The sequence below is a fragment of the Jaculus jaculus genome, chromosome 8 (genome assembly GCF_020740685.1).
Source record: "Jaculus jaculus isolate mJacJac1 chromosome 8, mJacJac1.mat.Y.cur, whole genome shotgun sequence".
NCBI lineage: Eukaryota > Metazoa > Chordata > Mammalia > Rodentia > Dipodidae > Jaculus > Jaculus jaculus.
The window spans coordinates 80,689,639-80,717,555 of record NC_059109.1 but is presented as its reverse complement, the minus strand read 5'-3'; the positions used below and the strand labels follow the sequence as shown (position 1 = coordinate 80,717,555).

General features: G+C 44.0%; 1 protein-coding gene across 1 annotated transcript; it reads left to right on the top strand.

The window, feature by feature from the left end:
* On the top strand, window positions 1-27,917 carry Pdyn (prodynorphin). Its single transcript, XM_004661456.2, has 3 exons — window positions 1-170; window positions 24,459-24,605; window positions 25,841-27,917. The coding sequence occupies exons 2-3, from the start codon at window positions 24,474-24,476 to the stop codon at window positions 26,456-26,458; spliced, it is 750 nt and encodes a 249-aa protein (XP_004661513.1). The 5' UTR covers window positions 1-170; window positions 24,459-24,473; the 3' UTR covers window positions 26,459-27,917.

The following is a 27,917-nucleotide window of genomic DNA, read 5'->3' as shown; positions in this document are numbered from 1 at the left end:
TCCATAAAAGGGGAATGAGGCACCAGAACTGCCGTTCTAAGGGGATTTGGTAGCGCTCACAGCTCCCTCTGGCACTTCTCTGAACTGGAATCAGAGTGGTCCTTAAGTCTTGGACCCACCACCCTGCTACCTGCTTAGCCAGAAGCCACCCAGAGCAAAGCAGTGCACAGGTAAGGTGCTGAGGGGGCTTTGGCATTTTGGTTTCATTTGTGCGATTCATGTCCTGTGCACAGGAGACACTGGGAGCTTGGGCTGGGCATGCCAGGTTTGGGTCTGATTACCTAGGTCATCATAATTTTGAGGCTACTTTACAAAAAGCAGATCAGTGAGTCCAAAGGTCTGTTTGCCCTCTTTGTAGGGTCCTGGCTTACACAGTTGCTAGCTGTCCTCCTCCACCTCCCATCTTTAGTTTAGCTCCAGGGCCTTTAACCCATTCCTGGCTGCCCACAGCACTTTGGTGCCAGTTTTCCAGGGTCCACAGTGGGGCAGCATGGGCAGAAGACCATGGAGTTGCACTAGTCCATGGAATAAAGGTCAGTGATCCTCACTAAACTTAGCAGACAAGGGTTGAAAACATTAATGAGATCTAAGACTCTGGCATTTACCACCCGTCATGTACATCAATGTGCAAGCAAGTTCAGCCTTTTTCTTCTTTATGAACCCTGCTTAATTGCTAACAGGTGCTGGTTCGAGTGGCTTTTCTTGCTGTAATGTTACAAGGGATGAAGTTTGAGGTTGTTTTGTTGAGAAGGAATGAGGAGAGAAAGTGACCGCATGGTTAGGCAGGATTTTTCTTGTCAATTTTACTTTGAAAGGACTTGTTGCTTTCACTTAAATTACAGCCTGAGGCTTCTAAGTTAGGCAGCAAATTCTTAGATGGGGAAAGCCATAGGATCTCTAGTACAGACACCTGTATTCAGAGAAAGTATCATAGAACCCCAAAGCTAGACTCCAGTAAAAGGTTGGGGAGCTCCAGGAAGAAAAGCCTGCTGACAACTCTATAATTGAATAGTAAATTCTGTGACTGTTTACTTTTCCCTCGGCTTCTTTTTCTGACAACCTCTCGAGCTTTACAAGCATTCCATAATTAAGTGGTGAAGCGCTTTAGGTTCTTAGGACTGATTTTAATTTCCCTCCCACAGACTACAAGTTGTCATTATCACCTTTCTTCCAAGAGTTGGTAAAGTATACAAGGCTTGTCTTTCTAATTTGACAGGCATTGCTCTCAAGAACTGATGCACAATGTTCCTGAATGTCAGTCCTTTCTGTTCCCTCTCAGGGTATGGTAGCATTTCCTCCCCACTGTTGGCTGCATACCTTCCTTCTCTATTCCCTTCACCTGGGCCCACCTCATTTCCACACTACCTTGCCTTTTGTCCTATTTTGACAAGTTATTTATCCCCAGGCTTTGCGAGTTAGGTGGGTGAGGGAGTTCTGCAGCAGCCCTAGCCTGGTGAGTTATGCTGTCCATGTGTGTGTTACTGACAATCCTGAGCCCCCTGCTCTGTTATCTTCTTGTCACTACTGTCCCTTCGGAGGAGGTTGTCACACTGGCTCCTGAGAAGCCATGTGGTAAGATCTCATGTTTTGCTGGAGCAGGCCAGGGGGTCTTGGATCTGGGCTGCTTGAGTAAACACACAGCAGGTGATGATTAGGGCTTCCTGAGTTACCTCAAGAGCTACCCATTATGTGTCATTATGTGTCTGATCACCCATGGGGAACATGGGGACCATGGGAGGGGGGGTTTCAAATCCCAGATCCTCATTCGTTGTGACTTAAGAATAGTAGCTTCCCTTCTTTGAGTCTTAATTTCTTCATTTATATAATAAGAACACCTATATAATAAGAATATCCCCATGCCGGGCATGGTGTCTCATGACTTTAATTCCAGCACTCAGGAAGCAGAAGTAGTCACTGTGAGTTTAAAGCCAGCATGGGACACAGTATGAGTTCCAGGTCAGCCTGGGCTAGAGTAAGAACCTACCTTGAAAACAAACAGCAAAGGATATTCCCATGTTGTTATACAAGAGGCTGTAGCACAACTATCATTTAGCAGGCACTTTGTAAATAGTCAACTCTTAATGATTCAAAGTGGCAGACTTCATAGGGATCTTCCCCTTCTCTCTCTCTCTCTTTTTCTTTCATTTTATTTTATTGTTTTTTTGAGGTAGGGTCTCACTCTACCTCAGGCTGTCCTGGAATTCACTATGTAGTCTCAGGGTTGCCTCAAACTCTTGGCAATCCTCTTACCTCAGCCTCCTGAGTGCTGGGATTAAAGGCATGTGCTACCATGCCTGGCTCCCTCCCTCCCTCCCTCCCTCCCTCCCTCCCTCCCTCCCTCCCTCCCTCCCTCTCTCTCTCTCTCTCTCTCTCTCTCTCTCTCTCTCTCTCTCTCTCTCTCTCTGTGTTGTGTGTGTGGGTACACAAGAGCCATGGCACACAGATAGAGGTCAGAGATAGCTTCAGGTGCTGGTCCTGGCCTTTTACCTTATTCTAAGCAGGTCTCTTGTTCACCGCCGCATACAGCGGGCTAGCTGGCCCACGCACATGTCTCTACCACTCATCGTGCATTACTTACCATGTCTGATGGATTTGGGGATCCAAACTCAAGTCATCATGCTTGTGCAGCAAGTGCTTTATCCACCCCGCCCACCTCTGTTTAGGACATACTTGATCATCTCATTCCATCCTGCTGTGTGCTTTGCCAGGGAAATATGAACAAAAGTTGAATATGTCTGGGGCTGGAGCTGTTCCTCTCCACACTCCTGCCAGTGACTTATATTTTCATTGCTGCCCAGGGATCATAAAGTCCATTTCTGACACCCTCTTCCACTACCTACCTTGGGTCATCCTTATACAATTTATTTATTTATTCATTTTTATGAGGGGGGTGGAGAAAGAGAACTGGTACACCAGGGCTTCTATCCACTGCAACCAAACTCCAGATGTGTGTGTCACCTTGTGAGCATGTGTCACCTTGTGTGTCTGGTTTACATGGGTTCTGGGGAGTCAAACCTGGGTTATTGGGCTTTGCAGGCAAGTGCCTTAACCACTAAACCATCTCTCCAGCCCCAATTTTTTATTTTTGCTACAGTTCATCCATCATTCTAAGGGGGGGGGTCAGTATATGCTGGTTTGGTTTCACTGCATATCTGAGAAAGTGTGGGAAGAAGCTGATTTCTCTCACTGATTTGCTTATCTCTACCCATCAGTGGTTGGCAAGTCTCAGTAAGTTTGACAAAGTGAAAAAAGAATTTCACCAAGACAGAGTCAGTCATGGTGCACTATGGTGGGCCATAACACCTGCCAGAGATGCCCAGGTAAGCCCAGAGTCAGAACCTCAAGATGGAACCATGTCCCCAATCCTTTACATCTCAGCTTCACCAATCTCTTCCAACCTAGATGCTGCTTTCTGCCCCTGCAGGAGATCAATGGCCTAGGAGGCAAAGGACTTGGCTCAGGGCCTCCCTACCCCAACCCCCCATTCAACCCTCTGGTTAGAGTGCTTGCCTCTAAGGGGGAAGCTATCCACAGTGATTTCAACTTTCTCTTGTCCCATCTTGGTTTACTGAGAAGTCATATGGCACAAGCACAGCACATTCAGAGAGAAGCCAGAGATTAAATGTGATTCCTATAGTAGGTTAACTCCTGAATCCACACCAGCATCCTTTCCTTTTCTCTCTCCCTCAACCGGTTTTCCTCTTCTTCGCCCCCTCCACATACGCTTCCCCCTGTTTCTCATTCATCCTCTTCCTATTTCTACCTCTCATCTTTGCTTTTGTTCTCATGTTCATCAATATAGTCAGTCCCTGATTTTGCAGAAGTCTTTATCTCTTCTGTGCAAGTGCCACTCTGACATTCTTTTTGGTCTCTCTTCCCTTCCTTCTATCCACTATCTTTTCCCTCCTTCCTCCTCTTCTCCCCAAGCCTTCTTTCTCTCTCTCTGTCCCCCTCTTTTGTCTTTCACTTCATCTCTTAATTGTACCAAATGGCAAAAATGGACAGGGATGGTTTCCATACAAATCTAGTAATTGAAAAATATTCCTTTAATATGCATTGATGATCCAACTGCAACCATTAGCATCATGAATATGGACTGTCTGCACAGCAAGTCTGGTAGCCCTTGGATGAGCCTGGTCCTGTATCCTCAGCTTTCATGATTACTGGGGTGAAGAATAGTTTGCTTTCTGTCAAAACCCTCCCACAAGAGAATGGCCCAACCATTCTCAGTGACCCTACACATCAACAAGGATGCATTTCCATCTCAGTGGAAACTCATTCCTTCATTTCATTCCTTTAAAGCCCCTGAGAACTCACAAAGACACACTTTATATTTTCCAGGGAGTTGAAAGCTCCCAAAATGCCTTCATCTTTAGGAGGGTGAGCTTAGGGTTATCTCAAAGAACATACTTCTATACCTCAGAACAGATTATGTGTGTTTCTCTGCTTTTGTTGGCATTGGCTGAGTTCTTCCACTTTCTGAGATACTGTATTCCCATCTAGACAACAGGACTAACAGTGCTCTATCCATCACAGTGTCGATACTGTATTCCCATCTAGACAACGGGACTAACAGTGCTCTGTCCACCACTGTGTCGATACTGTATTCCCATCTAGACAACGGGACTAACAGTGCTCTGTCCACCACTGTGTCGATACTGTATTCCCATCGAGACAACGGGACTAACAGTGCTCTGTCCACCACTGTGTCGATACTGTATTCCCATCTAGACAACGGGACTAACAGTGCTCTATCCACCACTGTGTCGATACTGTATTCCCATCTAGGCAACGGGGCTAACAGTGCTCTGTCCACCACTGTGTCGATACTGTATTCCCATCTAGGCAACGGGGCTAACAGTGCTCTGTCCACCACTGTGTCGATACTGTATTCCCATCTAGGCAACGGGGCTAACAGTGCTCTGTCCATCACTGTGTCGATACTGTATTCCCATCTAGACAACGGGGCTAACAGTGCTCTGTCCACCACTGTGTCGATACTGTATTCCCATCTAGACAACGGGACTAACAGTGCTCTGTCCACCACTGTGTCGATACTGTATTCCCATCTAGACAACGGGGCTAACAGTGCTCTGTCCACCACTGTGTCGATACTGTATTCCCATCTAGACAACGGGACTAACAGTGCTCTGTCCACCACTGTGTCGATACTGTATTCCCATCTAGACAACGGGACTAACAGTGCTCTGTCCACCACTGTGTCGATACTGTATTCCCATCTAGACAACGGGACTAACAGTGCTCTGTCCACCACTGTGTCGATACTGTATTCCCATCTAGACAACGGGGCTAACAGTGCTCTGTCCACCACTGTGTCGATACTGTATTCCCATCTAGACAACGGGGCTAACAGTGCTCTGTCCACCACTGTGTCGATACTGTATTCCCATCTAGACAACGGGACTAACAGTGCTCTGTCCATCACTGTGTCGATACTGTATTCCCATCTAGACAACGGGGCTAACAGTGCTCTGTCCATCACTGTGTCGATACTGTATTCCCATCTAGACAACGGGGCTAACAGTGCTCTGTCCACCACTGTGTCGATACTGTATTCCCATCTAGACAACGGGGCTAACAGTGCTCTGTCCACCACTGTGTCGATACTGTATTCCCATCTAGACAACGGGACTAACAGTGCTCTATCCACCACTGTGTCGATACTGTATTCCCATCTAGACAACGGGACTAACAGTGCTCTATCCACCACTGTGTCGATACTGTATTCCCATCTAGACAACGGGGCTAACAGTGCTCTATCCACCACTGTGTCGATACTGTATTCCCATCTAGACAACGGGGCTAACAGTGCTCTATCCACCACTGTGTCGATAACTGTATTCCCATCTAGACAATGGGACTAACAGTGCTCTGTCCACCACTGTGTCAATACTGTATTCCCATCTAGACAACAGGGCTAACAGTGCTCTGTCCACCACTGTGTCGATACTGTATTCCCATCTAGACAACAGGGCTAACAGTGCTCTGTCCACCACTGTGTCGATACTGTATTCCCATCTAGACAACGGGGCTAACAGTGCTCTGTCCACCACTGTGTCGATACTGTATTCCCATCTAGACAACGGGACTAACAGTGCTCTGTCCACCACTGTGTCAATACTGTATTCCCACCTAGATAATGGGACTAACAGTGCTCTATCCACCACTGTGTCAAGGGCAAAATCGAGATAACTCAGACCAGAGGCATAGCAAATAAGTTGGCCCCCAAAAGGGGATGCTATGGCCTCAGCAAATTCTAGGCCTAACTCCAGGGGCACTTGCACTATATGTCTAGTATCTCTCTTGGATCCTAAGCTTGTGCTAATGACCTGCTTCTAGAGTCCAGGTGGTTACAAGAGGGTCAGTGAAACAGTGACACATCCTCAGGAGCTGTTTAGATGGTGTGGGAGCCAGAGCTGTCTTCACTCCCTCCTGACTCATGGAGTGACTTTAATCAAGTGACTTCATGCTTACCTTTTCCCATTTCCTCTCCCCTCAAATAGAGATAATCATATTCAATAAAGTGCTCAGAAATAATTGTGATGTAAATCAAATCATTATTATTCTGCACTGGCTGAATAATAATAAAAATACTTGTGACTCTTAGAGCCCTGGCTGATTGCAATAGAAATATCACTGAACTACAGAGAGCAACAAGACATCCCCATGCCCTTCTAAGGAACTTTGGACCTTGGGTGAAAGAAAGCCTACTGTGTGTGTCCTATCCAGGGCATTGTCTTGAGCAGTCTTTAGGCATATAAGAAGGTAATATCCTCCATCCAGGACTAGGTTGGGGACTTCTAGAGAGAGGTTGTTGGGGCCTGTTTGTCTCCAGAGCACACAGCTTTCCTTTCAAAGGGAGCCTCCTGGGGCTCTCTGAGTTCTGTTACCAGCAAGATCTTTAAACTTGCTGAGGGCAAAATGCAACCTGCTTCTCCCATAGTAAACCCTCTTATCTCCTTACAGGAGATGGCTACATTCTTATTGGATAATATGAATTAGCTAAAACCATATAGTACTGCAAAATGGTTGTAAGGAAATGAAGGCAGAGTCAGCACACTCTCAGTAGAGGGCCAGATAGTAATACTTTTGCTTTCTGAGCCACTAACACCTTGTTCCAACAGTTAGCAACACCTGTGTGGCATGTAAACAACCATGTATGGATGTCAATGAGTCTGGAGTTCTCCTGACAAAGGGAACACTCAGAACGTGTTGTAGATGAAAAAGTAACTGAATACCAGGGGATTGGATCTTGATGAGTGCAAAATAACTACAGCCAAGGCATTATAGAGTGGGTTAAGATTTGTTACCTCCAGCGGGAAAAGAGACTCTTCTAAAAAGCCACACACTCCCAGAACAGAGGAGGCATGGAGATTCGGAGTCCTCTGCATATTCATATTTCCAAGCATGTTCAGTTGAGGCTATAATTTTTTTAAAGTGATTGTTCTGATAGTTCAGATCATAATCCTAGCTACTCTTGTTTATTTTTATTTACTTATTTGAGAGCAACAGACAGAGAGAGAAAGAGGCAGACAGAGAGAGAGAGAGAGAGAATGGATGTGCCAGGGCCTCCCAACACTGCAAATAAAGTCCAGAAGCATGTGCTCCTTGTGCATCTGGCTTACATGGGTCCTGGGGAATCAAGCCTCAAACTGGGATCCTTAGGCTTCACAGGAAATCACTTAACTGCTAAGCCATCTCTCTAGCTTGAGGTTATAGTTTTTAAAATTAGCATATTTATTTATTTATAAGCAAAGAGAGACTGGGAACAGGCATGTCAGGGCAAGTTACTACTGTGAACAAACTCCAGATGCATGTGACACTTGGTGCATCTGGCTTTATATGTGTTCTGGGGATTTGAACATGGGCCATTAAGCTTTGCAAGTAAGTTCTCTCCATCATTGAGCCATCTTTCCAGCCCTAGATTATAATTTTAAAAACATAATGGATATGTTTTGCACATGGATTTAAATTGATGGAGTTTGTACTATAAAGATTTAGCTGAAGACAAATGAAAGAATATTTTGAAGAATTAACACAAGATTCTGTCCCTGAAAGTCCATGCCTCACAAAAAGATTGTTACTTGGCTAGACAAGCTAGCATGAAAGCCCAGGGAAGTCTCCTGTTTCTGCCTTCCCAGTGCTGGGATTACTAGTATATGCCACTGATTTCAGAATTGAGAGTGATCTAGCCTTTCTTGGCTTCTGGGTTCAGCTTTAACCCAGGAGTTATGGTACTCACACTGTGAAGGCACCAAAAATGTCCACTAAGTCAGTGAAATCTAGATTCTTGTCTTATGGCCTACAGACCACATAGGATAAAATTTATAAAGATTTTGTTATAGATAAGACTTGAGAAAAAGAAGGGATGCAGAGTGCTTGACCAAGAGGAGGCAAGAGGGGGTTTCCAAATATAGAAAAATCTTAGGGACCCAGATTAAGGTCTTTTCTGGATTAGATGGGGCTGAATCAGCGAGCCCAGCCACCAGGTTTCTAAATAGGGATCAGATTTTACTCCTCAAGGAAAGGGAACTATTCTTCTCATCTTTTCTAGGACAAGGGAGCTCCTTTAGGGAAGAAGAGATATAGGAAGAAACTGAGGTTTAAGAAAGAAAAGATAAGGAAAACCAGATTCCCCTTTACAGGCTAAAGGATATTTTTCACCTCCAACTACTTTTAGTTTGCTTTTGGGGATCCTGTGAACCCTAAACTGTCTCAGCACCATGATGACCTTTGCCATTGTGTGGGGGTTTGATTCAGGTGTCCCCCATAAACTTGGGTATTCTGAATGATAGTCTTAACAGCTGATAGCAATTGGAAATTAAAGCCTCCTGGAGACCATGTATTTTGGGGGCTTATGGTTATTGCAGCCAGTTTCCCCATGCCAGTGTTTAGCACACTTCCCTGTTCCTGTTGTCCACCTTATATTGACCAGGGGGTGATGTTTGCTCTCTGCTCATGCCATCATTTTCCCCTGCTATCATGGAGCTTCCCCTTGAGTCTATAAGCCGAAACAAACCCCTTTTTCCCCACAAGCTGTTCTTGGTTGGGTGATTTCTGCCCATGAGAACCTTAGTGCAACAGTAAAGTGGTACCGAGGAGTAGGATTGCTGCTAGACACCTGACTGTGTGGCTTTGGCCTTTTGGAGCTAATTTTTAAGAGGAATGTAGAAGGATTTGAAACCTTGGCCTAAGAGTCACCTTGCAGTGCTAAAAGTACAGCTTGATGGATTCTTCTGGTCAGAGTTGCAAGACCTGAATGCAGAAAGGACTATGGACTGTGAGTTCTGGCTTATGAGGATGAAAAGGATCTTTGCCTGGACTGGGCTATAAGCAGTTTATGTGAGAGGCTTGCTGATATGGTTGTGTCCTGAGAAGTTGTACAGGGTTGTATCACATAGTAACAGACTGGTGTGAGCAGAGGGATATGGCAGAGAAATGAAATCTTTAGGTTGAAACTGCTGCCCCTTCAGATGCAATTATATGAGATTACAACCGTTGAGATTGGGCCAGCTGACCTGCACTGGGGCAACAGGAAGAATGCAGACTCTTTTGAAGGGATCTGAGTGTTCAAGGAGTGTCCTGTTCATCAAAGTCTGCTTTATTCCCCGCTGGGTTAACAAATTGGTACTCTACCTAGTAGAGTATAAGAAATGCAGGAAAGAGAGGGTCATTGAGTTTGCAATGCAGTCCTGTGCTTTGAAAATGGCCATGGGCAGTGTGAAGCAGGTTTGCTGGATGTCTGCATGGAGACCCAATGAAGTCGTGAGGATGAACTGTGGATTGCAGTGGAGACCCAATGGAGATGCAGGGACCTCAAGATGGCTGCTAAGGAAAGCTGCCAGCCCTGCTGAAGTTTGCCAAGACTGTGAGTAGCCTAGTGGGAGGGGCAGAATTGGAACTTCAAGGACTTGTTGCTGGTTAGGATTATTGGACTTGGAGACTTGTCACTGGCTAGAGTTATTGGTCTTAGAACCACAGAGTTTGATGTTAACCTTGTTTAAATCTTGTATTGGTAGACCATTTCTTTGCTATGCCCAGCACCATCTTTTACAGTATGAGTGTTTATTCTGTGCTATTATGGGTTTGGGGGAGATTTATTTTATTTTATGTCTTTTGGTATTATGGCTCAGTTAAAAGACCTTGGATTATGGGGATGCATGAACATTATTAGCATTGATAAAAAATGTGGGGACTTTTAAAGTTGGACTGAATTCATTATATTTTACATAATGTATGGATATCAGTTTATGGGGGCTGGGGCAGAATGTGGTGGTTTGATTCAGGTGTCCCCCATAAACTTAGGTATTCTGAATGCTTGTCTCTTCAGTTGATGGCAATTGTAAATTAAAGCCTCCTGGAGGCAGTGTATTGTTGGGGCCGGGCTTATGGGTGTTATAGCCAGTTTCCCCATGGCAGTGTTTGGCACACTCTCCTGTTCCTATTGTCCATCTTATGTTGGCCAGGGGGTGATGTCCACCTCTGCCATTATGGAGCTTCCCCTCGAGTCTGTAAGCCAAAATAAACCTTTGTGTCCCCCCAAAATCTGCTCCTGGTTTGGGTGATCTCTGTAAGGAATGCAAATCTGACTGCAGGACATGGGTACTGGGGATCTGAACTCAGCTCCTAGTGCTTGTGCAGCAAGTACTTTACTCTCTGAGGCATCCCTGAAGCTTAAAAAAACATACCTATCAAGAGTAAATGCGTAGGGCTGGAGAGATTGCTTAGTGATTAAAGCACTTGCCTGCAAAGTCTAAGGATCCAGATTCAATTCCCTAGGACCCACATAAAGCCAGATGCTCAAGATGGCACATGCATCTGAAGTTCATTTGCAATGGCTAGAGGCCTTGGAGTGCCCATTCTCTCTCTCTCTCTGCCTATTTCTCTCTCTCTACAATAAAATATATTTTTTTAAAAGTAAATATGTAGAATATTAACAAACAACAATAAATCTACAAAAACACAACCAACAAGAACAAATATTTAAAAAAAGCTAGTTTGAAACTTACATACATGTATTCTTTTGGTGACCAGGTCCAATGCTTTTAATTATGAGAGATACTGCGTGGAGTGCACAGCACTAGGAAGTGTCTACTTATCATCACTTAAAGACACTAGTCATAATTTAATTAGGAGTACTGCAACATAAAACCTGGAAATGGTTAGCATCATTAATGATTCTAGTTTAAAGGATACCATTTTTGTAAAGTGTCTTCCTGAAAGTTAATCTTAGAAGGTTTATATATAATACTTATATAAAAGAACCACCAAAATTAACATATGCTGAATAAGTACAGAGAAAATATATATATAAAGTCAGATTCTATTATTGGAGTTAAATTTGGAATTTGGGGCTCAGTAGGATGATAGGGCTATAACATTAACAAAAATCAAAATTTTATGCCTCTTACAAATTTAGGGAACAGTGCTAGTTATTAAAACAGATTTATTTTCTGACATATGAGTATATCTCATAAACACAATAACAGAACATTTACTTAATGAGGAGAAATAGAAACAAACCAGGGTTTCAAAGATCAATATTGCCCAAATGGCAAGTATTTTTCATCTAAATAAACTTGAAACAGTGCTTACTGGTTACTTTGCATACATTAAGATTATATTCCTTTAACTCTGCAAACTCTTGCCTAATATATAAAGTTCAGATACATAGCCCTACACATTTCTTTGTCTGGTTTTGTTTCTTTTTTGTTTTCTTGAGGTAAAGTCTCATTCTAGCCCAAGCTGGCCTCAAACTCACAGAGATCTTCCTACCTCCCAAGTGCTGGAAAGTATGTGCCATCATGTCTAGCATAGCCCTATATATTTCTAATCATAGATACATATTGAATTGTTAAAATCATTTTACGACAGTTGTTTATAAGTCAGTCATTAAAAGACTTAATTTTTTTTTGTTCATTTTATTTATTTATTTATTTGAGAGCAACAGACAGAGAAAGAGGCAGATAGAGAGAGAGAGAGAATGGGCGCGCCAGGGCCTCCAGCCTCTGCAAACAAACTCCAGACGCGTGCGCCCCCTTGTGCATCTGGCTAACGTGGGACCTGGGGAACCAAGCCTCAAACCGGGGTCCTTAGGCTTCACAGGCAAGCGCTTTACGGCTAAGCCATCTCTCCAGCCCTTAAAAGTCTTTTAAAACACAGACTTGATTGAGACAATTTTCCAAGTAGCCAAAAGCCTGAACCATAAATAGAAGGACACATAAACATTTTTTGACAAAATATAAAGGCTTTTCTTTTATCTAATTACAAAATGTTACTAAGATCAGAACAATATCTCTCCTTAAGTTTTTTTTTTTTTTTTAGTTTGAAGGCTATTTATTTCATCACAGAAACAACCTATCTTGTTTAACATTTCATCTCCACTCAGCATATTTAAAAAAAAAATTTGTTTATTCTTTTTTTCTCTATTTTTATTAACATTTTCCATGATTATAAAAAATATCCCATGGTAATACCCTCCCTCCTCCCCCCACTCTCCTTAAGTTTTAAGGTATCAGAAGATAGCAGGCAAGTATTTATAGGTACAGACTGCCTTTTATCTTGCCTAACCAGAAATTATTTCTCAAGCAACAACCTATATCCATAAGTTATACATTTGAAGAGCCAGCAAGCCAACAGACTCTTTCTCAGTATCTTTATGATTCTTCACGGCTGAGATAGTTATGGATTTCTGGGAAACAAAAGCCTCCTGAGTGCTGGGGTAAAAGGCATGTGCTACTATGCCCTGTAAAAAATCAACTTTAAAAATGCATTCTGGGCATCCATCACTAGCATTGTGGGTTTTTGAAAGGTTGAATTGCACTCAGGTTTTTTTTTAAAAAAATCTTATTTACTTATTTATTTATTTGAGAGAGAGAGAGAGAATGGAATGGGCATACCAGGGCCTCTAGCCACTGTAAATAAACTCCAGATGCCACCTTGTGCATCTGGCTTTACATGGGTACTGGGGAATCAAACCCAGGTCATTAGGTTATGCAGGCAAGTACCTTAACCACTGAACCATCTCTCCAACTTAGGTTTTTTGTTTGTTTTAAGGTAGGGGCTCACTCTAGCCCAGGCTGACCTAGAATTCACTCTATAGCTCCATGCTGCCCTATGAACTCATGGTAATCCTCCTACTTCAGCCTTCCAAATTCTATATTCAGTTTTTAACTCACAAATATTCAAGACTTTAAAAAAGACTCAAATTTTATTATATTTTCTTCTATAACAGTAATCAGATGAAATTCCAAATTGATAGTCTTTATTTAGCTTGGCAAATAAAAACCTATAACATTAATTTGCTGTGCTTGAAGTCACTGCAATTATCCTACCTTAGCCTCCCAAATTCTGGGATTAAAGGTGTATTTCACCATGCCTGACTTCAATTACAATAAAATTTTAGACTCAACAATAAAAACAGGGGCTGGGTAGGTGCCTCAGCAGTTAAAGGTACTTGGTGATAAAGTCTGCCAGCCTGGGTTCAATCTTCTAGCACCCACATGAAAGACAGACATAAGGTGGCACAGGCTTCTGGTGTTTGTAGCAACATGAGACCCTGCTGTACACACACACACACACACACACACACACACACACACAGATAAAAAATATTTTTAAAGTTTTGGAGTCGGGCGTGGTGGTACATGCCTTTAATCCCAGCACTCAGGAGGCAGAGGTAGGAGGATCGCCATGAGTTCGAAGCCACCCTGAGAATGCAGAGTGAATTCCAGGTCAGCCTGAGCTAGAGTGAGACCCTACCTTGAAAAACCAAAAAAAAAAAAAAAAAAAAAATTAAGTTTTAAAAATCTACTTATGAATGAGAGAAAGAGGGAGAGAATGGGTGCACCAGAGCCTCTAGCCACTGCAAGTGAACTCCAGACGCATGCACCACCTTGTGCATTTGGCTTTATGAGGGTACTGGGGAAATGAACCCAGGTCCTTGGGCATTGCAAGCAAGCACCTTAACCACTGAGCCATCTCTCCAGTCCTATTTTTAACAGTTTTTTTAAAAAATATTTTTATTTATTTATTTTCAAGGAGGCAGAGGGCAGGGAATGGGTATGCCAAAACCTAGAACTCTAGATTCAGGCACTACTTTGTGCATCTGGCTTTTCATGGGTACTGGGGAATTGAACTTGGGCCATCAGGTTTTGTAAGCAAGTATCTTTAACTGCTGAGCCATCTCTCCAGCCCCAAAATATTTAAAAATAAAAATAAAAGGACGACTGTTGAAATCAAGTTAAACTGCAGATCTTTAGATCAAAATAAAGGACACACAACACAACAGGAAGAAAAGCATCACCATTTCAGACATACAAACAGCCAGCACAGACCAAAGTACAGGAACAAAAGTTCTAGCATTCTCATCATGGTACATCTGTCAGAGTTGCACATAGCATTACATTCTGTAGATCATAAGACTATTTCCTAATTCCCAAATGATCCCATGAGCCTCTGCCTAAATCTAATATTGTATTACCTTCCTGTGAATTCTACTGGATTTATCTTGCCAATTTTATAATGTGCATACATACTTAATGATTAGGTAAGTAGACAGATATCATTAGCAAGCTTAGAGGTCACTAAGGATGGATTCCTCCCTCATATCAGCCTCCACTCCCATTTCCCTGCTAGCTCACAGGAAGGGAAGCATCCCAGTATCATGCAAGCAAACTTGATTCAACTCAGTGGGTCAAAAACAGCAAAGCATGAAAAGTCCTATGGGGATCTAAAAAGAAGAGTTTAGTGTGAGGGGAGAGGGAAGAGAGAATAATTGGGGAAGTGGCATCAAAATACATTATATATACATATCAAAAGAAATTTTTTTGTGGGGGGGCATGGGCTCATTAGAGTCTCTTGCTGCTACAAGTTTTGTGTCTGACTTTACTTGGGTAATAGGAAATCGAACCCAGGCCAGCAGGATTTGCAAGCAATCACATTTGGCCACTGAGCTATCACTTCAACCCCTCAAAATTTTTTAAAAAGAAAAAAAAGTTTTAAATAATAAAAGATATTTAAAAATGGGGGAAGCATCACAAATGTCCTTCCTTAAGGTCCCAAATACCATATGAAAGAAAGGAGGATGGGAGCATTAGGGCTTTGTTGAGGCCTATTGAAAGAAAGCTACTTCCTTCTGGCCCGAAAACTAGAATCAAAGTTTTACTTTTGGCCCAGGGTAAGCCATGACACTTCAATCTGTCCCAAAGATTAAAAAAAAAAACAACTATTTATTTATTTATTTATTTATTCATTCATTCATTTGCAAGCAGAGATAGAGAGAGACAGAGACAGAGAGAATGGGTGTGCCAGGGCCTTTAGCCACTGCAAACAAACTCCAGGTGCATGTACCACTTTGTGCACCTGGCTTTATGTGGGTACTGGGGAACTGATCCCAGGTCATTAGGCTTTGCATCTCTCCAGCCCTTGTTCCAAAGATTTTAAAATATGCACTATTGATGCAAGATTGGGGGCTAAAAAGGGGTCTCCCAAACTTATGAACCCCAATTTTAGGTCCTTCTATTTTAACAAAGAATTAATAAAAACAGAGTCAAGAAAGGATATATTACAAATTATTGAGTTTATTTAGGAGAAAATATCACGAATTGTGGGGTTTATTTAAGGAAAATTAGGGTCTAGGAAAAGGCTACAGCAGAGTCATAAGCACGTGGAAGATAGGAAACACACACTCATGTGGTAGGCACAACACAGCTCATGAGGTTCAGGTAAGAGAAACTGAGGTCTAGGAAGAGGCTGGAGCACAGTCACAAGCATATGGAAGAGAAGATCGAGGAGCTCATGTAGGGAGCTTTAGAAGAAACAGGCACAGAAGCACAGCTTCTGCCCTGAGCCACCAAGGATGACAGTTGAGAGAGCAAGTGGTGGTGGTTTAAGGAAGAATAGCGAGGGAATGTACCAGAGCAGAGACCAGAAAATTCTGATGAAAAATAGGTAGTAAAGAGAATACACCCTTGGTTATCCTGAGTTTAGAGAAATTACACAGGAATTAGGCCCAGACTTTAGAGGAAATTCCCTCGTGGTAGATCTAGAGTACAAAAGAACTACTAGACATGTGGTAGACTTAGAGGTTAGAGAAAAACCATACATGTAATTAAGGTGAGAGGTTACCTCAAAACATAAAACAGATAGAAGGCAACAAGAAAACTACCCAGGCCAAGAAACAGTGTTCTCCCCTACCTACTGTGCCTGGGTAGGGGAAAGCCAGACCTCCATGTAAGCAGACAGAGATCACAGGGCAGTTGAGAGGTGGGAACAGCACAGGCATGCCTTTAGAGCTGATTGAAAATGCATTCATTCTTCAGATTTAGGCATGTGGAGGGAAGGCCTGACCCTCAAAGGCAGTGTGCTGGACTGTGGAGGCAGCAGGGTGCTGCAGCCATTGTGGATGAAACTGGGTCAGACACAAGTTCCACTCCTGCCAAGGTGGGTGGCATCTGATTTCCTCTTTGGGCTCCTGTCCCTAATTGAAACTGTCTAAGAGAAGCTTACTTTCTCCTGTTTCTCCTTCACTTATTGTCCCTGCCATTTTTAGAAATATATTTTTATTTATTTATTTGCAAGTAGAGAGAGAAAGATAGGGAGAAGAGAGATGGGCAGAGAATGGGTGTGCCAGGGCCTCCAGCCACAACAAACGAACTTGGAATGCTTTCTTCTGTTTGTGCATGTGGATATAGGCAGGTGCTGGGGAATCGAACTCTGGTCGTTAGGCTTTACATTTGAGCCCCTTAACTGTTGAGCCATCTCTCTAGTTCTGTGTTACCTTCTTTTATGTGGCTGCTTTAGATTAAGCTTGCCCACTTTTCTGAGCTCCACCTCAAAGGGTCCAACTTTTAACTTTCTTCATAACCATTCAAAATTCTAACATGTCTGACCTGACACTGGACATTCTCACTCTCTCTAAAAACCTCTGTCCCTGTCACAGCTTTGTTCAGACCTTCAATACACAGCCTGACTGCTTTCTTGGAACCTAACTCAAAAGACATGACTTTTTTCCTCACCTCCTTGCAGCAACCAAGGTTCTCAGCTGGCCTGCCCTGTGTCCCTTTCCCCACAGTCCATCAAAATAGTCTTCGTGCTTCTTTCTGAGTCAGTTTCCAAATTCCTACATCAATAAGACTGAAAACCTATGAAAGGGAACCCTGATTCCCCAGCAACAAATTTGCATATCAAAATACCCAAGTTTCTAATATTATTTACAACAAAATGAGTCACCTATTAACAATTATCTCAACAGCAAAATTACCTCCACATTAACAAAATATCTGTATATTTCATATGGCCTAGTGCTCAGAAATGATGTAAAAATACTTCTGCATACAAATTTTAAGTTTCTTTAGCGAAACTCAGCTTAAACTTTTTTCGAGCATTAATATTTTTAGGTTATCTCTTGTTAGTCCTGTAATATGACATTTTTCCTTATCCTCATTTTCCAGAATTAACATTTGAATGTACCAGGCTCAAACATGCAAGGAAGTTCACAATTAACATTTTGGTTAGCTAACATGTTAGATAGCCTTGCCTGAAATAAAGTCAAGACAGCCTTTCCTGTCTCAAATTCAAATTCTCTAGGTTTTTGCACTTTAGTTGTCTTCAAAAGAAGAGAAAAAGAGACAATGACATAAATATACATATGCATAAATAAATATATTCCAAAAATCTTCCCCCAAACACATCTATTCATACAGCCCTTTTTTAAAAGGGGGTTGGGCTTGGGAGGTGGCTCAGTGGTTAAAGGTACTTATTTCTAAAGCCTGTCCAATCTGGGTTCAATTCCCCAGCACCCAAATAAAGCCAGTTGCAAAAAGTGGCACAAGTGTCTGGTGTTCATTTGCAATAATTGGCAAGAACCTCTGGTACAAATAAAATTTTAAAAATTAATTTTTAAAAAGGCATGCCAGTGATCATAATTCTTAGTGTACAGTGAAAAAGAAATGCAAAAATAAAGTTGGCAGAGTCTTGTTCCTGTGTTATCTTCAGGAGGCCTGGAATCATGTATTTGCCCCATACTGCTTAGAAGTCATCCTAAATTTGCAAAAGACTGGAAGGCAAAGTCCAAGGTGTATCATTTGGGAAGAAACCCACCAAGAGTCAAACTTTCTTAAGATTCCAAAACCAAGTCTGATTCATCAACTAGAAGTAAAAAGCACCTGATGCCAACACACATGAGATCAGACTGGAGATAGGGCTCAGCAGTAAGGCTGTTGCTTATAAAGTCTGCCAGACCTGGTTTAATTCCCCAGTGGCCATGTAAAACCAGACATGTAAATGGGCACATGCATGTAGAATTTGTGGTGACAAGAGCCCCGGTGAGTCTGAACTTACTCTCCTCTCTCAATATAAACAGACAGGTGGATAATAAATGAAGCTCAAGGATCAGAAAATGTCTCTGTAAAAAATGATTCCAAAAGCTTTTGGCACCCTTCTCTCCATCTGGGCTAAACTTGTTGCAAGTGGCAAACACCCAAAATGTCTTTTATTCTTCAATGGCTCTTACCAAAGTTGTAACTAGAATTAGGATCAGAGCTTGGCAGCCTTAACAAATCAATTAAAAGAGCCAAATTAACAATGAAAAGCAGAAAAAACGATTTATTCAATGTAGTCATGTTGGGAAGAAGAGAAAATTGATCTAATGACACCCCTACCCCACCAGTTTACTTTCTCTCTCTCTCTTTCTCTTGCCAACGCTTGCCAGTCTTCCCTGAGGCAAGTTCCTTCTAGGGCAGGGCAATGAGCTGCATGCGCCTCTTGGGGAAATTTCAGTTTTGGCGTGGTCATTACTTAAGTACTCTGACAGCCAAAGGGGCAGCACAAATGTCTCTTTAGGGTAGTTTCCTGCCTGCCAGGATGATTACAAGGTGAGTTATAAGAAACTGGTTTGTGTGATCATGATAGGGGGATATCCCAACTGTCCTTTTCTGTTTGTTAGGACAGACTCACCTCCTTGCCCTCCTTTCCTGTTCTGGGCTGTTCCATGCCCTCCGAGGGTGTCTGAGTACCTAGTTTATGAAGTGACAAGTATGGGGCTTTCCTCTGTGTGAGCCCTAAGCTCAACATGTCTGTGAGGGGCCTGCCCTTCACTGTGGGCCATGCAAGCTCTCCCTAGGTTATGCCCCCCACCCTGACACTTGCCAAGGGGGCTCATTTTCTACTTCTCAGCGCAGTGAAAGACAAGGCTCCTGTTCTCAGCTCATCCAAGATCAGAGATGGAAGGCAGCAGAGCCATCCCTGGCATCTGACTTCCAAGTTGTGGCCCACCTGACAAGAAGAAATACAGCTTCAGGACTCATCTGATATTGCTCAGTAATTTGCTTATCCTTTAAAAAAAAAAACAAAAGAAATAGGATCCCATGAGCAAATCTCAAGGCCTGGGCCTCTTCTGTAATAGAACCCCTTCTACCTGAGAAATCTGGTAGAGAGGCTAACTGTTCCACTTACATATCAAGTGAACTTGGACAGTGTCCTTTCCCCTAGCCCTTGGGGTTCCCAGAGAGATTTAAACTAATATGCATAAGCCTGGCACCTTGTAGGCTGTTATAAGACTGATATGATCCTGAGGGGTCCTCAGCTTATGCAGTGGCACACCCTCAACACATGACATCCCAGCCACATATTATTTTGCCCTCCTTACCTATGCCTGATAGTTATGACCATGCCTTCCTACTTTACTATTTAAAGCACCTCATGATTGCCACAGGCATATGCTTGGTTTTCCTGCCTGTTCCCTCATTTGACTCCTACACAACCCCCAGATGCACTATCATTATCCCCACTTTACAGTGCAGAAAACCAAGGCAAAGAAAAGTCAAGTAATTTTGCCAAAGTGGCATCTGCCACCTGGGATCTGCAACCTCATTACTTACCATACTCAATGGTCATGTGGCTGGGGCAGGAAGGATTGGAGGCCTCACCACTCCTTTCTCATTGTAACAGGTCTGGACTTAACTCAAGAATAGGGTTCTGGACTCTTATAGTCAACAAAGCCCCAGTGAATTTTGTATTAATTCAATAATTAATCTAATGGTTAATGAAGGTTAAGTTTTATTTTTTAATAGTGTTTATTTATTTGTGTGTCTGTGTGCATGTATACATGTGTGTGGGCACATGTGTGCACACACATGCATCAGAGCCTCTTACTGTTGCAAACTCCAAATGAATGAGCCACTTTTTGCATGTGGCTTTACATGGGTAACGGATAGTTGAATCCTGGTCAGCTGGCCTTGCAAGCAAGAACCTTTAGCCATTTGAAACATCTCCCTAGCCAAAAGGATGAGGTTTTAAAAAAATAGTTTTATGCATTTATTGGGGGGGGGCTATTTCCATTACAAATGAACTCCAGACTCATGCACCACTTTGTGCATCTAGCTTCACATGAGCACTGAGTAATTGAACCTGTATTGTAAGACTTTGCAAGCAAGCACTTTTAACCTCTGAGCCCTCTCCCTAGCCCCAAAGGATGAATTTTAAAGGAGAAACTTTATTACAGAGACAAAGAAAGTATAGGAAAAAGTTTATAGAGAAGTGGAAGGGTCTCTGTATCAGCTGAGGGTCCTGAACAGGAGCATCTGAACTAGAGGTTTCTGCATGTTGAACAGGTTGACAAGGAGCATTTGGACCAGAGATTTTACATGTTGGAGAACAAAGAAAGTAGTTTGGTCTACCAATCTGCATAGGGCCCTCAGTTAGGTCTGGGGTCTTTTTTCTCCCCTTCCCCTTTAGGCATCACACTGAATGGCAGGAAGTGGGTGAGCCTTATTGCCTGAAGTAATCTGCATTCCAGGATTTGTCTTTCTTGGGTCTGGCAGTTGTTCTGTGGGGTTTCTTTACCAAGTAAGGTCTGTGTCTGGACTATATGATGTCCCTACAGAATGTTCTCACAGCATGCTACTAGTGTTTGTCAAAGCATGATGATATTTATTTGATTAACTGCATGCAAAACCAGGCTTCCTAATTCTTATTGCCTAAACCCCTTGCATCCCAAGATTTTTTGTCCAAGTTGTTCAAGTTGACCATTCAGGGATGGTAGATGCAATTGTCTTTCAGATGCTCAGCAGGGGCAATGGGGACCAGGCTGCATGCATGTCCCGATGACCATGGCCATAGTGGGATACAGACCCAGTGTCTCAAAGGCTTCTGATGTTTTTCCAAACAAGTTGCAAATCAAGTTCTTTTTATTTTTAAAAATTTCCCAACTTGAAAAAATTTCTTTTTTACCCACTTAACACATGTGTGTGGCCCCTGTGCTCTCACGTTAGCCCAGGATGAGGTGCTGGGACACTTTCCATCTATGCCTCTACCCATTCTTCATCCATCCATCCATCCATCCATCCACCCACCCACCCACCTATTCATCTGTCCACTCATGTATCAATCATGCAGACTTCTTTGGCCTTCTCATGACATTTTAAACAAACACAAACTCTAGTTTGGCCCATAAGGACAATATTAACTGGATTCTGCCCACCTCTCTACTTTTCCATATCCCAGTCCTCCTTTATGCCCCTTCCTCAACCCTGATGCCCTGTCATTCTCAAACATAGTGTGCACGCACACACACACATGCACACACCCCTCATGGACTTCACATTTACAAAGTCCCCTCTGGTAGAGGACTCAGTCAGAAAACCAGAGGTAATCATTTGTGGGGCTCAGCACAAGTGGCTATGGGAGCTCCAAGGAGAGGCCTTGTCCACTAGACTTCCTGGAACAGGCAGCTGAGACTGAGGGTTTTTTGTTTTGTTTTATTAAGAACACACTTTGTGTCTGTAGAGATGGCTTAGTAGTTGAGGTGCTTGCTTGTGAAACCTAAGGACTCATGTTCAACTCTCCAGATCCCACATAAGCCAGATGCACAAAGGTGAGGTAAGTGCAAGGTTGTACATGCCCACTAGGTGGCACAAGCATCTGGAGTTCAATTGCAGTGGCTGAGGCCCTGGAACTCCCTCTCTCTCTCTCTCTCTCTCTCTCTCAAATAAAAAAAATAAAAAGAACATGTCTTATATGGCTACATCATGTATTGGTACCATCTTTTCCTCCCCCCACCCCCCATTCTGCAGGCTAAGTTTTAAAGAACAAGTGTGAGTGAGCCAGTTCAGAGGGTAATGACATGGCTGGCATGTGAGAAGGGTTTCTAGGCAGAATGAACCTGTGTGGTCAGGGCTGGGGATGGCACATATAGTCCTCGATCATGAGGTTAAGATGCTTGGGCAACTCCAGGTGAGGCAGAATTCACCAGGCTGCACAGGTGCTCTGTACTTGCTGGAATATCATGGCCAAATTTTCATCTCTCTGTATCTCCATTTTCACCTCTATAATATAGGGAGAATATCAGGCCTGGTATTATGGGGTTATTTCAAGGGTCTTCTTACATTAAACAGGATGGAGCACAGGCCCACACACACAGCATACCTTGCAAATGTTGACTCTGTGCTGTGAGGTCAGTAGATATTGGGTAGGGCTCAGACCCCTACAAGCAATGCAGAACCTGGGAGGCTCATACGAAGCTATGTCAATTGGATGGGCACATCATGAGTCCTTCAGCTGCTATTACATTGTCTAAGGGAACAAGCTTGAAGCTGCTCCAGGCACACATAGAGGCTGGGGGTGGACAGAACAAACTAGGCGGTCACCAGGGGTGAGAAGGTGAGCTCTGGAGGAGACTACCAAGGTACATATCACCCCTCGAGCCACCAACCAGTGCTAGAGTCTTTGAGACTTCAGTTCCTTCCTTATAAAATAAGCATAGTAATAGTGCTCAGGCCTTGATTGCTGTGCAATGCAGGAGTCAATCCAGGACGCTGTCCGAACACTGGGCACTCAATAACCACTGCTCTACCTATATCATTACACACAGGGCACATGGAGGAAGGGAAAGGATGCTGGTACCACTTTTGCCTAGGACAGAGAGACAGAAGGTCTCCTACCTTAGCACACAAGCTTCATGGGATGCCTCCAGCCAGGTGTTGAGGGAGTGATGCAGGCTCCCCTCATCAGTGGCTTAGTTTTTTTCTAATCTGCCACCATAGGTATCTGGAAAAGCAAATGAGTTATTTGCTCTGCCTGAACAAGGAAGAAACCCAGGTGATGTTCAAGGGATCAATAGGTTGAAACCACCATGCTTCTCTGGCCCTGTAACACTTGTCATGCCATGCAAGAAAAAGTCTTGGGAATGAGATCAGAACTACAGGCAGGGGAACAGAAAGAGCAAAGCCTCTAGGCAAAGCAAGCTTGGCCCATTTGAGTAAAACAAATAAAGTACTTTAGATAAGGCAAGACATAACTCCTGCCTTCAGGGAGCTAAAGTGACTAGCACCCTATTTTGATGGGGGAACTGCAAGTTACTTGGAGAGTAGGAGAGAGGAGTGACTTCATGCCTGGAGCAGGTGATCTAACCCAGGGACAAAGTAACAGGTAACAGAAGAGAAGAAGCACTTGCTAAGCAAAAGAAACAGCAGGAGAAAAGGCCTAGAGGTGGACAGACTCTGACGGATTCATGGAGGGAATTGCAAGCAGATGGATGGAATATGGATCCGAGATACAAGTGCTGAGGCGTAGGGATGGAGGTGAGTGAGTCCCTGACACTGGGGCAGAAAGGCCAGGCCTTACTCTACTCAGTGGAGCTGAACTTAGAACAGACATCTATGCTAAGAAGGGTAGTTCAGGCTGCAATCCAAGGAGCTGGTGGAGAAGAGGCTAGCAGAGAGGGGGGGGGGAGGGGAAGAGAGAGAGAGACTGAAAGTGGAGTTCTGGTTAGGGTGGCTAGCAGTGCTAGAGTAGAAAAGTTCCAAAGACTTTATAAAATGGAAAACGAGCTGAAGTGTAAGTCACCAATAGCGTGCTAATTTGACATGTATGGAGACCTTGGGATCCATTCCCAGCAACAGAAGAAAGAAAGGGATAGGGAGAGAGAAAAGGAGGGAAGGAGTAAGAGAAAACAGAGAGGGAGAGAAAACAGGAGAAAGAAACAATAGCCTGGGAGCCAAGAGACAAAAGCAAGAAATAGAAGCCTCCAAGGACCCAAAGAAGTCCATGGCCACATATTTTTGCTTTTTGGTAGGTCAAGGTAAGATTTGAAGTTGGGAAGACTCATATCAAATCTATGCTTCCCAGCTGCATGCAATCATTTCTCTTCCCCATCCCTCAGTTTCCCCATCTGTCAAATGAAAATAGCACAGCCCACCTTTGCAAAGCAGTTAGCAGACGAATGTGAACATAGGAAAGCTTTGAATCCAATGGATCTCAGCATTCAATCCTTTCTTCAACCTCCCCTCCCCAGTCTTTAGTTCCTGAACTGTAGCATGGGAAGGAGAATGCTTGCCTTGTGGTGCTCCAGGCAGAAGTCTATGAGATGGCCTTGCCAGCTGAGGACACACCCCAAAGAGCTTATTGAGCTTCATCTTGTGTTCCTCCCTTCTCTGCAGGGACACTGAGACAGAATGGCATGGCTCAGGCTGGTGCTGGCAGCTGGCCTCCTGGTGTTGTCCTCTGCTGTTGTAGACGACTGCCTGTCCCGGTGCTCGCTGTGCACGGTGAAGACTCAGGATATGCCCCAGCCTGTCAACCCCCTGGTAGGTCTCAAGCAAGGCTGCATGTCCAGTTTCACCTATTTGTGGACCCTAAAGAAGGAAGTTTGCACACCTGGGCAGGTGTGTCAGCCTGTACTTGTTCTAGTGATATAGAGCTTGTCCTGCTCTCTGCATAGCTAGAACCAGGGGCTGCTGTTGTCTATCTCCCTTTTCACTCTACTCCAGAACTCACTATCATGGGCTCCCCCAGGCCTGCACAAAAAATATGTTTCCAGGGAAACAGATACCTGGCAACAGGAGGTAGGTCATCAGGTGCTGGTTTTACAGTCCCCAGCTCTGAATTAACTCTCTGGGGTCTGTCTTCCTAGCTGATAGGTACTTCAAAACCCAGTGAGTCCACTGGAAAGAGCTGTCCCCATAACCCCTAGCGGTCGGAATCTGCTTGGCAGGCTTAAAGCCTCAGCCTGTCTCTTGAGCCTCAGGCTTGCTTCATGCTTTCCTGTGTGTCTGCTTGTGATAGCAGAAAGGCTGCAGTGGCAAGGCCAGGGCTGTGGTGGACAACATCCAGGATTTGCTTCTGGCCCTTTCTAGCTCACTAACTCTGGAACCTTCTCTTAACCTCAGTTTCCTCATCAATAAAATGAGGCTGATTTCTGAGATCATGCTAGAAAGTATTAATATAAATACTTTCGATAAAGCCCATACTTATTGAGATGCACCCAATGTGCCCATACTGGTTCTTAGGAGTGAAGTGTGACCTTCAGGCTTTTGTGACAGTATCATCCACTATTTCCATCATCATCACAGTCATCATGGTGGTTGAATTCTTCCAGCAGACCTAGGATACTAACCCCCCCCACACAACCCTCAGGATTGTGAACTCTCCTGTGACCCCTTATGCATATTCTTTTTTGCCATTCTGCACTTCTCTGTCTAAAGTGTTAGTAATATCCTTTAATCCCGAGGAAAGGTTGGGAGAACCAATGACCACTTCCTATGAGGAGGGAAGGCAGGCATGAAGAGCACTATGGGAAGATCTTAATTTCAGTTTTGCATTGCCCTATGGCTGTGTCCTTGGGAAAGCTGCATTCTCATCTATCAGTTGGGTGCAAACCCACTTACCTTCATGTGCCATTGAAAGCCTAAGAATGGGTGCCTAGAGCTCAGCAAAGGTAGCTAGCTCGTTTTGATTTTCTCAGACACTGGGCAAAGTAGTGACAATGTTCTGATAGCTCAATGAGGTGACATTACCACTGTGCTCTCCGGGATCTTTTCAGATTTGCTCCGTCGAATGCCAGGATGCCATGCTGCCCTCTGAGGAGTGGGACAGATGCCAGAGTATTCTGTCTTTTCTCACCCCATCTACCCTCCAACTCCATGACAAAGATGACATGGAAGGAAAAGCCACGCTGGAAGAAGGCTACAGCACCCTGGCCAGGCTGGTGGGGCCCCTTCTAACGGAGCTGGAAAAAAGCAGATTCCTTCCCAGCGCTCCAAAGATAAAGCTTGGGGGTCTTACCGGTGGGTTTGGGGAAGGAAGGGAATCTGAGGTGATGCGACCTGCCCAGGTGAATGGTGGCCCCTTGGAGGCTGGCACACTCCATTTTGGTGAGGGAGACCCCAGGGAGCAAGTCAAACGCTACGGTGGCTTTTTGCGCAAGTATCCCAAAAGGAGCTCAGAGGTAGCTGGGGTGGGGGATGGGGATGGGGATGGGGATCAGACAGGCCACGAAGACCTATATAAACGCTATGGCGGCTTCCTGCGGCGCATCCGCCCCAAGCTAAAGTGGGACAACCAGAAACGTTATGGCGGCTTCCTCCGGCGCCAGTTCAAGGTGGTGACTCGGTCTCAGGAGGATCCCAATGCCTACTCTGAAGAGTTGGTTGATGCATAATCCCTCCCATTTGTGGAGCGTGGCCCCGAGCTTCCTTGGCCTTTCCCACCCTAGAGCACAGCGCCCCATCCTCCTGTGTGTACCCCTCCCACAGTTCAGCATTTATCACAAAATGTCCACTGCAGCCAGATGGCCACTCTCCTGCCTGGGGGGTATGACATCTGTGGGGGTCCAGTAACAGAGAAGGGTGGAGGTATCTTGCCAATAGTCCCAGCGCTGTGCTACAATCTATAGACCTAGAAACTACCACTACCGGTGGCTTTTGACATCAATCACACTTCCCCATCCCTATGACCCTCACTCCAGGAATCCAAAGAGATTGTTCCTTATCTATAGATCTATGATCTACAAACTACTGATCATGTGGCTCCTTCAGGAAAACAGTGAACACCCCTCTATACTATGCACGTGTGCCTATCATAAAGCGTGCCAAGAGTAGACACTCTCAACAACAAAGAACCTCCCCCCATGTGTGCCCCACTCTGGAGACCATAGGTTAGGAAAAGTTTAGCCACCACCTCGCACAGGAGCACAGGGTCTGAAACAAAATATCCAATCATCAAGCAGGTTCAATGTTCAGTATTCTACCCAGGTTCTCATGGTTTTTCAGGCACATGTTGAAAAGCCAAACTTCTGAACTCCAAGTTATGTTTGTCCCCTAGACAACCCTCCTTACTGCCTTCAGGAAGAAGGGAGTCACACCCCCTTGCTCATGGTGGAGAACCATCTTTCTAAAGGTTGAAATGACAAGGAGGGTGCAGGGCAAACCAATTTGTTGTGCTCAATACATTTAAAGATGTGGATCAGTCCCCCAGTTCTCATTAAACTAATTAAACTGATCAGTATTACACTTTCAACCCTCCTCCCTCCAACTGAGGCAGAGTGCAGCTAGAGGTTAAGTGCTGCCTTGTTTTTCAGCATCTGAGTTGACTGCTCAGAGTCCAAGTCACCTGCTCCAGCATATGTCCTGGGCACTGGGTAAGAAAATCTAGAAGCAGCAACTGAAGGAGAGACAGGCTCACCTCAGCACTATGAGAATTCTTCCTCTCCAAATAGAACCAGAAGGAGGAATGAAATGATTGAATGTTCAAGGCCAAAGTTGTTCCCTTTATTCAAATGACCCAGAATCAAATGCAAAGATCTCCATGATTCCAAAGCTCCCTCATCCCAGGGCACTATGTCTGGGGTGGTGGGCCGAGGAGATGAGGCTAGATGGGAGAGAATATGGACTTGAGTTTGTGTATTTGCATAAGGTGCCTCAGCATACCTCTCCAAGCACAGGCTATCCGTGCAGCTTGTACGTCTCCACATTCTGCAATGTGTAGTTTTTTTTTTTTTTTTAGGGTTATGTTTTTGTGTGCTTTAAAAATATCTAATTTACTTGGAATTTGCTTAGTCTTTAATAGGCATGTGTAATTTCCTGCTTCTCCAGTATAATAAATAAATGATGTTGGTGACT

Bases quoted from the DNA above. Each gene is read 5' to 3' on its own strand.
- Pdyn (XM_004661456.2), top strand. From the start codon at position 24,474: ATGGCATGGCTCAGGCTGGTGCTGGCAGCTGGCCTCCTGGTGTTGTCC. The intron at 24,606-25,840 runs GTAGGTCTCAAG...GGATCTTTTCAG, and splicing joins CCCAGCCTGTCAACCCCCTG to ATTTGCTCCGTCGAATGCCA.